The 12166-nt window shown below is 40.2% G+C and overlaps 1 protein-coding gene across 1 annotated transcript in view; it reads left to right on the top strand.

The window, feature by feature from the left end:
- The window catches only part of DNAH9 (dynein axonemal heavy chain 9), a 311767-nt gene that overhangs the window by 104312 nt on the left and 195289 nt on the right, over positions 1–12166 (top strand). The window contains exon 27 of the mRNA XM_033089991.1: positions 8338–8494. Within this exon, the coding sequence (XP_032945882.1) occupies positions 8338–8494 (157 nt within the window). The remainder of the gene's footprint in view (positions 1–8337; positions 8495–12166) is intronic.

Raw genomic sequence — 12166 nt, 5'->3', positions numbered from 1 at the left:
TCTCTCTCTCACCATGGCTTTGCTTTCTTCTGAGTATTCTTTCTTACACAGATTTTCTTTGTATGTCTGGAAAGATGGTCTCCATGTCCTCACCTTTATGACTTCTGATCCAAGAAGAAGAGAGACCCTCTCTTTCCCAGCACTAGATGTCAGATTCCTTGAAGAGATTTGTTCTGTTTGGATCAAGGGCTCATCTCTGAGCCAGTCACTGTGACCAATGAGAGAGAGTATTTTGCTCAGCCTAAGTCTTGTGCCAACTCCTGAAAGGGTAGGAAATACTTTGACTGACAGCCCCATCAGAAAACAGGATATATAGAAAAGATGATTTTCCAAGTTGTGGAATCTTGTGCAAGGAAAACCCACAGAAACTATCTCAGGGACTATATAATTTGATTTTGTTGTTTGTAAATAATGGTGGGCCCATTCAAAGTTCTGAGTTTATCACACTACCTCAAAGTATCTATTCTGTTTCATTAGTATGTCAACCTATCTATATGTCATACTGTTTAAGGATTGTAGCTTGTTATGAATTGTAATATTTTTATAGTAAAGGTTTGCATCATCCATCTTCATTTTCTATTTTTTGTTTAGCTCCTCTGTTTCTTCTTTCAAATGAGCCTTAATCATTTTGTAAGTTCCAAAATATGAAAGATTAGGGTTTTGATTGGTGAGCCTTAACACCTTCAAGTTTATTTTGAAGGAATACTCATCTTTATAAAATATGATAATTTCTGCCTACTTATACCTTCAATTATATTTCTCAGAAAAGTTTATAAGTATTTTTATATAGATTTTGAGTATTTTTTATTGTTATCTCTTAAGTCTTTAAAATTTTTGTTGCTATTTAAAATTGTTCTCTCTCTAGATATATATATGTACACATGTGTATATATACATATATATATATACACACATTATATATACAGAGGGTGCCAAAATGTATACACATTTTAAGAAATGGAAAAATATGTTAAAATGACACTGATGGTAACCACTTTGAGCACCTATTGTAATTGCAGAAGTCAAACATGACTTGTATTCACCTTTTGTTATTGGTATATATTGAGTATTAAAATTTTAACACAGTGTTTTCCTTTCTTAAAATGTGCATACTTTTTTTGGCACCCTCTGTGTATATACGCAGGTGTACAGTTTCAACGATTTTTAGTAACTTTACCAGGTGGTATAACCATCACTATAAATCAATTTCATAACAGTTTCATCCCCCTCAGTGAGATCCTTCTTGCTCATTTATAATTAATCCTCATTCCACCCCAGCCCCAGGCAACCACTACTCTATTTTCTGTCCCTATAAATTTGATTATTCTGGACATTTCTTATAAATGGAGCCATACAATATGTGATCTCTTGTATCTGGCTTCTTTCATCTTGCATAATGTTTTTGGGGTTCATCCATGATAGAGCATGTGTCAGTAGTTTTTTCCCTTTATTTCAGAATAATATCCCTTTTCATAGATATGACAAATTTTTATCCAGTCACCTGTTGATGGACATTTAGGTTATTTCTAACTTGGGGATATTATAAATAATGCCGCTGTGAAATTTGCGTTTAAGTCTTTCTGTAGACATATGTTTTCATTTGTCTTGAGTGGGTACCTAGGAGGGCATTGCTGGGTGCTATAGCAGTTTTATGTCTAACTTTGAGAAACTGCCAAACTATTTTCCAAAGTGGCTGGATCATTTTGTATCCCCACTAGCAATGTAAGAGGGTTCCCGTTTCTCCAAATCTTTGACAACACTTAGTATTGTCTGTCTTATTTATTATAGCTATTCTTGACAGTAGTTGTGAAGTAGTATCTTATTTGAGTTTTAATTTGCACTTACATAATAAAAATATTAAGCATCTTTTCATGTGCTCATTAGTCCTTTGTATGTCTTCTTTGGCATACTCTCTGTTCATATATTTTGCCTATTGTTTAATTCGTCTGCTTTTCTTCTTATTGAGTTGTAAGAATTCTTTGTATATTCTGGATACATTGCTTTTGTGTTTGAAAACATTTTATCCCAGTATGTTGCTTATCTTTTCATTTTCTTAATGGTGTCTTTTGAAGAACAAAATTTTTAAATATTGGTGAGGTCCAATTTGTCAATTTTTTTCTCTTATGCACTGTTTTTGGTGTTGCAGCTAAGAAATCTTTGCTTATTTTCATTATATCTTTAACTTTTTTTCACTTGTATATATAGGAGAAAATTGATTTTTATGAATGTATCTTCTATTCTTTTTTAACATTTTTTTTTAATTAGGGAATATTGGGGAACAGTGTGTTTTTCCAGGACACATCAGCTCCAATCCTGCTGTCCTACAATCTAGTTGTGGAGGGCACAGCTCAGCTCCAAGTCCAGTTGCCGTTTTCGATCTTTGGTTTCAGGGGGTGCAGCCCACCATTCCATGTGGGAATTGAACTGGCAACCTTGTTGTTAAGAGCTCGCACTCTAACCAGCTGAGCCATCCAGCCACCCCTCTGAAAGCTCAACGGCAGCTCGTTGTCTTCAATCTAGTTGTGGAGGGCACAGCTCACTGGCCCACGTGGGAATCAAACCGGCAACTCTGTTGTTCAGAGCTCACACTCTAACCAACTGAGCCATCTGGCCGCCCATATATCTTCTATTCTGTTGTCTACTGCCTTGTATTAATAATTCTACGAATTTCACTCTTGACTCTCTTGGGTTTTCTAAGTCACTTCCAGAATTTCTAATCATATTTGAGACATGCACATAATATGAAGCATAATTATAACTACTCAAGTTTAGTTACTAGGTGTGCTGTTACTTTTGCTAGAGAGATCATATGTCAGACACTGCTCTCAGTTCTTTCTGTCACTTTTTAGGAAAGACATTTACCAACTAGTGTAGGAAAAAAGAAAGATGAACACTTGATGGGGAAGGATCTCATAACTGAATGGCATAAGGAATAGATTCTAGAACTGGGGCATTTATGCTGAGGACAGAGAATTTTCAAAATTTAAATATTAAAATGTTTTAAAAGAGACAGATTTGTTTCAGGTAGATGCTGAGGCCATTTTTCTTCTATGAATGATATTTCTCATGTTGAGCTTGGAACCTATCAAACACCCTGGGTCTTTTTCCTGTGAACCGCCATCTAACCATATCTCCCCTGTGTAATATATGTGCAAGTTCTTGCAAGTTTAATTTGTATTTGCCTTTCTTAAATTTCACTTTGTTGAGTCCACCCCATCATTTTCAGTTGTTTCAAATATTTAGAATTTTGGTCTATCTTCTATCTAATCAATTATTTCTTAATTCAAGTTATTGATAAAGATACTGAACATCAGGGACCTGAGTCCTGGTGATGCCGCTGAAGGCCTCCCTCCAGTTAGATATTGTTGCCTCCATGTTTATTCCTTAGTTATGATTATTGAACCATGTGGTAGGTGTAATTCTAAGAATGATCCCTAATGACCTTTTTCCTTGTATAATCTCCTCCCCTTTGAGTATGGGTGAAAACTATAAATATGCCGATATCATTCCATGATTATGTTTTGTTTATGGCAAAAGGAAAATTATTCAGAGGATTCCAATGTAATCATATGAGCCCTTAAAAGCAGAGCTTTCTCCTGCCTGAGGGCAGAAGGGGAGATCAGAGAGGTTTGAAGCATGAGAAGAATTTGACATGCCATTGCTGATTTTGAAGACAGAGAGAACCATATGCAAGGATGGTAGAATGGCCTCTAGGAGCTACCACCAGCAAGGAGTACCTCAGTGCTATAACTGGTAGAAACTTAATTCGGCCAAACACACAAATGAGCTTGGAAGCAGATTCTCCCCTAGAGTGTGCAGCCAACTGATACCCACCTAGATTTTGGCCTTCTGAGACCCTTAATACAGGAGTCACCTGGGCATCTGACCTACAGAAGTGAGATTATAAATGAGTGTTGTTTTAAGCCACTTACTATGTGGTAATTTCTTACATAGCAGTAGAAAACAAATACATATGAACTGAGATTCCACCAACTCTAAGATTAGCCAGACCACATTTCTGGGATAGCTGTAGGCTATTCATAACTGAAATCAAGATACGGTATCTTTGATAATTTCTTTCATCTGTCAACTGAATAACTATATCCAAAAAAAAGAAAAGCTATGCTCTCTATATTTATTATCTCAAAAAAGAATACCTTGACGGTGAATGGGCTTTCTACTTTTCAAGGCACTTTCATATCTCTTTTCTTATCTTATCCTCATAAAAACCTGGTGGGACAAATAAGAACAAAGCCTATACAAGTCATTTACCCAAAGAAAACAAGAAAGACGTCAGCTCGATATTAGGAAGGCCTTTCAAACAAAGAAAACTGGCTCACTGTGGAAGGGGCTGCCTTCTAAAATAATAAATCATGCCTTGAGGAAGAAAAGGCTATGTGATTGTATTTGAAGGATTTAATTGGAAGGAGCATGGCATGGTTAAAGAGCCAATCCTATGAGGTCTTTTCCAATACTGAAGGTTCTGTGTTCCCAATAAGCTGCTAAACTAAATTGACCCATATCCATGTAGGGGTTCTTTGGCTAGACAAGTGCTCTTCTTCAAAGATTCCTTGCCATTCTCACAAGTTGCTGTTGTTTTGAAAGCAGAAAATTTATCTAAATTCCTTTGTACAAAGAAAACACTGTGTAATGGACCTTAATAATACATTTTTTTTGAAGCGCCAAGGTTTAATAACTTGGGCAAGTTTCACCAACACTTTGTAGTGGAGGCAAGATTTGAACTCAGTCTGACTTGAGTCCTTGCCTGAATCCACTATAGCACATTCTGCCCCCATCACTGGGAAAGAGAAGCAAATTGAAGCAGTTGGCGTGGATGCTTAAAGAGATGGACAATCTAATAAGACCACAGATGGTATCTTAGAGCAGGAGCATGTGTCCCAAAGGATTAGGACATTCTGCTGGTTTAGTGACCTGAGCATAATGGCAACCCATCATGCAGAAGAGGGAACTACTGTGTCTTTTCTTTGTTTTCATCGTAGCCCAAGCTACAGCCCCACTGTCCTTGCCGGAGTTATTAGAACTCCGTAGACAGGCCACTTTGTTTTCCTGAACTTCAGTCTACCTATCTGTAAAATAAAGGGATGGGATTGGTTAATTTCGGAAATCCTTTCCAGCTCTAGAGATCTCTGATTATGGGGAATAACATATATTTTGACATTTTCTCTCCAGTGCTTCTTCTGGAGATAATCAGAAGTTCAGTAGATGCTCAAAAAGAGATTCACATCGAGTTCCGAGGATTTCTTTGGAGAGATTCTTGAGTTTTCTATGAGAATTCTATTCTTGTGAAATTTTGTGCTTCTGGATGCCTGCAAGATTCCGTAAGAACCCTGCAGTTCCAGAGAGAAGAGGCCTGAGATTGCCCTTTTGGTGGCAGAGGAGGCTGCCCTGGGCCAGAAAGGGGGTGGGGAGAGAGCAGAGAGGAAAGTTGCCTGAGGGTCAGGATTCCACCAGTCTAGGTAGCTCCCTTTCCCCCGGGAGGTTCAGGGTTGCTGGCAGGCCCCAAATAGTTCTAGAAGCCTGAGGCTGGAAGAGATGGGAGGCATAGGCACCAATTTGGAGCCAGAACTCAGCCCAGGAGGGCAGGTACAGTGAAGCCTGCACAGAGGACTCTGCGAAGATCTACCCATGAATGTCTGAGAGAGGAGAGAAGCATTGCCAAATGGTTACAATGACTAAGCAAGCTGAGAGGAGACCCAGCTTTCTGTCTTAACCCTGACTCACCTCACCTTGTGGCCCACCGGACAGATCAACAACTCTAATGTGAGCTCAGCCCAGAGGGAAAGGTGAGCCTAGACAACCAGGGGTTAAAGGCAGCCCGTGACCCCTCATCAGCTGGGTCAACATTCCATCACACGGGAAAACTCCAGGTGGGGTAATAAGTCTGCACACTTCTCCTCTCTGCCTGGGGAAACTGCCTTCCTGGGTCTCACTTTCAAAGGACGAAGCGAAGCTCGCACTTACTAAAGGAGAATGCGGGGACTCACTTTAAGTCTTTTCAAAACCATTTTGGTTCTAATGGAGATCCAGACACCATCTGGCATGAAAGACGTTAACTCAGAGTTTCTGGTTAAGTCCAGATATCAGATTCAAAAACAGAGAATTCATTTCAGAGACGCCCCCACAAATGGCCCCTTCCTGACCAACCTGCAGGTTGGGAGCCTTTCTGTTGATTTGCTAAGTATTAAAATGTTAGGCCAATGGCCCATTTCTAGTGGCTTTATTAAAGTGTAATTTATATACCTTAAAGTTCATCCATTACAATTCGGTGATTTTCAGTAAATTCATAGAGTTGTGCAATCATTGCCACAGTCTAGGTTTAGAACATTGTGATCACACCATTTGCAGTCAGTCCCCACTCCCGCCCCACTTCCCGGGCAGCCACTGGCTCTGTGTTTCTGGACATTTCACAAATGAAATGATATAATATGGAATCTTTGGTACGTGACTTCTTTCTCCATGAAACATCACCATGATGTTTTTAAGGTTCATCTGTGATGCAAAATGTTATCAGTACTTCATTTCTTTATATTGTTAAATAGTATTCCATTGCGTGGCTATGTCACGTGTTGTTTATTCATTCACTATTGATGGCTATCTGGTTGTTTCCAGTTCTTAGTGTTATAAATATTGCTGCTATAAACATTCCTGCCTAAGTCTGTCTGTGTGAACATAAATTCTTATTTCCCTTGGTTAAATTCCTAGGACAATTGTTGAATCATATGGTAATCTTTACTTTTTAACATTTTCACTGTGATGTTCGTCTGTAGTCGAATGATATTTCCATGACGCTGACTGTGGCATTCAACTTTACCCCACGAGCTCAGTGTTCCAGAAAGGAAGTTTAGGAAAGCAGATGTACATTTTTCTATAAATTCTGTGTGTTTTCAAGAATGAATAACAATAGGAAATTTTTATACTTTAAAGTAATCATTTATTTTACTAAAATGTACCACCTTAACAGTATTTACTTATATATACTGTAATTATTTTCTGTGGATTTTTGACACATGTTGGAGAACAAACTTGAAATCTATTAATGCAGTGAAAAGGTTAAGAAAGTACCAAACTGTCTTCCAATGTAGCTGTACCATTTTACATTCCCACCAGCAATGTATGAGGTTTCCAATTTTTTCATATCCTCACCAACATTTGTTATTGTCTGTCTTTTTTATTATAGCCACTAGGTGTGTTGCAATACCTCATCGTGGATTTAATTTGCATTTCCTTAATGATCAATGATTTTGAGTATCTTTTCTATGTGCTTATTATATAAGATGTGTATTATATAAATATGTATTACATGTGTATATATATATACACACACACACACACACGTGCGCTTGCGCATGAGCACACACACACACACAGTTGGAAGTTTAAGTGGAGTAGGAACACAGCTGAGTTACATCTGCTCACTTACCCCAGTGTTGAAGGGTCCAGGAATATTTAGTGGGTGAAGTAATGACACATACGAGCCCCAAGGAGTTAGTAGCCATCAGCCAGGCAAAGCTTGAAGAGGAACATGATCCAGGTAGACTGGGTGCGTTGGGGGCTGGATGTGGGAAGGAGAGAGGGACAAGCACAGCCCTAGTAAATCTGGGTGTCTTAGTCTGTTCAGGCTGCTACAACAAAGTACCACAGACGGGGTAGCTTATAAACAACAGAAATTTACTTCTGAAGGCTGGGAAGTCCAAGATCAAGGTGCCAGCGTGCTCAGGTTCTTGCGAGGGCCCTTTTTCTGCTCACAGATGGTGCCTTCTCACTGTGTCGTCACACGGTGATAGGGGCGAGGCATCCCTCTGGAGCCTTTGTAGTGAGGCACTCACCCCATTCACGAGGGCTCTACCTTCACGACTTCATCACCTCCCAAAGGCTCTACCTCCTAATGCCATAGTCTTTGGGGGTTAAGATTTCACCTTATGAATTTTGGGGGGGGACACAAACATTCAGAGCACAGCACTGGACCAGTGAAAATAGCTCTTCATGAATGAACTTTAAAGTATGGGGGCTGGGGAAGGGGAGCACTGAGAAATGACCAAGAGAAGTAGGGAGGGGCAAGATCAGGAAGGGGCTAGCAGAGAGCCCCCGATGCCCTTCAGGGAGCGGGCATAGTGATCAGATAATTCTTCACAAAGTCCTCCCACAGCACTGGGGGGAATACATGGGAGTGGGGGGCTCTGGGATTTCCTTTCTAGAAGCAGTTTCAGGCCTCCAGTGGGCCCTCCCACTTTCTGTCACTAGGACCTAGCAGGGCCAGAGCTATTCACGGGCCACCTGTGGCACTGACAATGACCTATGCCCTCCTGTGTTCCACAGGTGCTACATCACCCTCACCCAGTCTCTGCACCTGACCATGAGTGGGGCTCCAGCAGGACCTGCAGGCACAGGCAAGACAGAGACCACCAAGGACCTGGGCCGAGCGCTTGGCATCATGGTCTACGTGTTTAACTGCTCAGAGCAGATGGACTACAAGGTACAGGCCCAGCTCGGGGAGGGATTAGGAACCGGAGGGGGGAGACCAGGGTTCCCCACGCCACCCTGGCGCAGCTCAGAGGCTCAGACAAGGAGATCCTTGCTCCCCCCTTTACAGGAGACATCGGGGCCCTTGACCCCTGAAACTTGTCAACCTCCTTGTAAACCTCAGCACCACGGAATCTGCTTCCACTGGTGAGATCTGCAATCATAGATGGGTTACTTCCGTTTTGGGTCTTCTTTTCCTCATCTGTAAAATGAAGAAGCTGAACATATATCCAAAGCCCGAAATTCCCTATTTGACCTAGAACCAGAGAAAGGCTCATAGGTGGCTAATATAAAGGCTTCACATAAAAATCATATTTCTGCTCTTCTGTAAAAAAATGGTCATTTTACCCAGAATACCCACAAGGACAAAATATCCTACCAGGACAGGTGTGACTTCTGAAGACAGACTAGATTAACCCTTACTTCTAACAAGAGACGCACACAAAAGATACGTGCAAGGCTAACGTTCTTCATTTAGGCAGTCGTCACTTTTACATTTTTAATGTATTCCAGGTTTTGTGTCATGAAGAAAAACAAAAGAAGCAAAAGACCCACTAGGTCACGTTTAGCTAGAACATTCTACTCACAGTCCTTAGATAGATTCTTTAAAAAAGAAAAAAAGTGTTATGACAGATTGCCTCACTGTCTCCTTATTTTTATTTTGTTTTACTGTATGTACTTTGACAAACTGCCTTAAGTCCCTGTTGAGAACAGGATAGCAGGTAAATAAATTTAGAGTAGGAAAAAATAAAACAAATGCATTAAGGATAGATTAAATATTTATGTGTGTAAATCATGGTAAATTGATTGCAAAATAATTTTAAAATAATTTAACACATTTATGCAACGAACTGTTACTCTGCCATAGAAAAAGAATGAAATCTTACCATTTGTGACAACATGGATGGACCTAGAGGATATTATGCTAAAGTGAAATAAGTCCGACTGAGAAAGACAAATACCATATGATCTCATTTATATGTGGAATCTAAAGAACAGAATAAACGAACAAACAAAACAGAAATAGGCTCATAGATACAGAGGACAAACTGATGGTTACTAAACGGGAGGGAGGTCGGGGAGCTGGGTGAGAAAGGGAAAGGGATTAGGAAGTACAACTTGGTCGTCACAAAATAGTCACGGGGATGTGGAATACAGTATGGGGAATATAATCAATAACGTTGTAAAGACTATGTAGGATGCCAGATGGGTACTGGAGTTATCAGGGGGATCATTTCGTAGATTATATAAATGCCGAACCACTGCGCTGTGCACTTGAAACTAACATAAAATAACATTGAACGCCATCTGTAGTTTATATATATTACATATTATATATAGTCACAGGATGTAAAGTACAATATAGGGAATATAGTCAATGGTATTATCATAGCTATATACGGAGTCAGATGGGTAGTAGACTTGGGGTTATCACTTTGCGAGGGATGTGAATATAATCATTATATTGTTTTGTACACCTGAAACTAATAAAAAATCAACTTAAAAAAGATAAAAAAAATTTTTAAATAAATAAAAATAATTTTAGAGTTTGCAAGGTAACACTTGAACTTACCACGTTTAGAGCACTTTAAGTGAGACTCACCTCTTGTATCTTTAATAATTTCTCTTAGATATAAAATTTTGCTGTGTAGAGAATTGCAGAATCCTATGGCACCATTTTTTTTCTCATAACAAGCAAACAAAAGGAGAATTCAGACCCCAAATGACTGTTCTCCCTATAGTCTACATGCTCTACATTTTAACTTGGTTGCTTTTATTGATAAACACATTAAGATAATACTTCTCTGTAAGTTGGGCTGGAAGAAGAAAGATTTTTTTTCCCCTTTAAAGAAGTAAACAAACTTAGTCTTAAGGACTATTTTCAGTTTCTAGATTCTTCTGTAGTTGAGCAATGGCAGCATTGCTGAAATAAGTACAGTCTCCCAAGAGGTACATTCTGGAGGACATACTCGTTTAGATGGAGAAGACCTGGCATCTTGACTGAAGAAAATCAGCCAGTTTCTTCATGGTCATGCCTACCACAGAGGACAGGAAGATGAATTGGCCCCGTGGCCAGGGGTCACTGAGGCCATTTTACGCAATCATGTCAAAACTTATTACTGAATCCTGACCCCACCAATTCCTCTCAGAGTACAGAGTGAGAGGGGGAAGTCTATCTTTAGTTTGTTTGAACAGTGAGCGAAGCTTTGGTCGTGAGTCCAGGCTAGATGCAGAGCAGAATTTCCATCAATAGGTATGGCCGTAGCGAAGCACGCCAAAAGGAAGGGGATCCCTTCCTAGACACCAAACATCCTTTGTAACCAAACAGCATCGCTAAGCTCTTCGTAAACCTCCTCTTCCCGTTGTTGTCCAGTTATTCAGAATTATTTTGATCACAAAGTACTCTCCAGCAATCAAGTTAATTTGAATATCACCATTGCTCAGCGTGTGTTGGCATCATGGGAGGATACCAAAAATAGAGATGGATTGATGGATAAATAGATAGATAGATAGATAGATTCACAGATAGACAGACAAATAGATAGATGGGTAAGATATAACCCATTTGGAGAGACAAGAAAGAGACGTGAAATAATTAGGGGATATACCAGACAGCATCACACTGAGTGCTAATGTTCTAACAACTTTGAGCCCTGGAATACAGTAGAGGGAAAGCCACAGAGAGAGCTGGTCAGGAAAGGCATCGTGGAGGGCGTGAGACCTGAGGGTGTTTAAGGTTTGGGTGAGTGCCAAACAGGGCATGTGACATTTTAATACAGCCAAACCCATTAAAGACATGATCAGGTTCTCTATGCAGTCACTGCCCTTCCCCTGGCCCTCGTTCTGATTTCACCCCTGACCTTGCCTCACAGGGCTTGGCAGGATGTGGAGAGGAGTGGAGTGAGGGTCAGGAAGAACTGTCATGCACCTCACCAGGCATCATTCTCATGTGTCATTCTTGACACTTCCAGCAACATATTCTGTTTCTGTACCTCGAGAGAACACGCTAGAAGTAAACACGGAACACTGGCTGAGTACCTTAGAGTGGATTGGGGAACAGGAGGAAATAAGAGATGGGGTCGAATAAGGAGGGGAGGGATACAAAGGCACTTGAGAAAATCTGACCTGGCAGTAGTGGGCTACAGAAAGACTGCAAGTTTCAGAACAGAAGTAGGAACATGAGGAAAACAAATAGTCTTTAAGGAAGGCTCCTTGGAGACAGGAGGAGACTGGAAGGAAAGAAAACTTTTGGTGAGAGCATTGCAGTCATTCAAACTAGAGAGGGTGAGGAGCCAGATGATGGGGAAAAATGGGAAAGAAAGAAGGACAGCCTTAAAAAATTAAATAACCTAGTAAACACGGGGAGGGGTGGGAGGTGAAACAGAGGGAGGAGTTTTGGGGCTATAGTCAAGGACGCTCACAATCTTTTTTGTCACAGGAATTCTATTAGGAGGCGTCAGGTAATGGGGTGGACACAGAACAGTGTGGAGACTTCAGGAAAAGGCAAAGTTATTGCTTTATTAGTGCTGGTTGGAAAAACCTATAAAACTAGCCACTTTCTCTGGAAATGGCTACAGTTTTAGTGCTAACGTCTTCTTTATATTATAGCAGCAATACTTTCCTT

Source organism: Rhinolophus ferrumequinum, chromosome 21 (genome assembly GCF_004115265.2).
Source record: "Rhinolophus ferrumequinum isolate MPI-CBG mRhiFer1 chromosome 21, mRhiFer1_v1.p, whole genome shotgun sequence".
Lineage (NCBI taxonomy): Eukaryota > Metazoa > Chordata > Mammalia > Chiroptera > Rhinolophidae > Rhinolophus > Rhinolophus ferrumequinum.
Note: the sequence above shows the minus strand (reverse complement) of the source record. Positions and strands in the feature narration are given on the sequence as shown.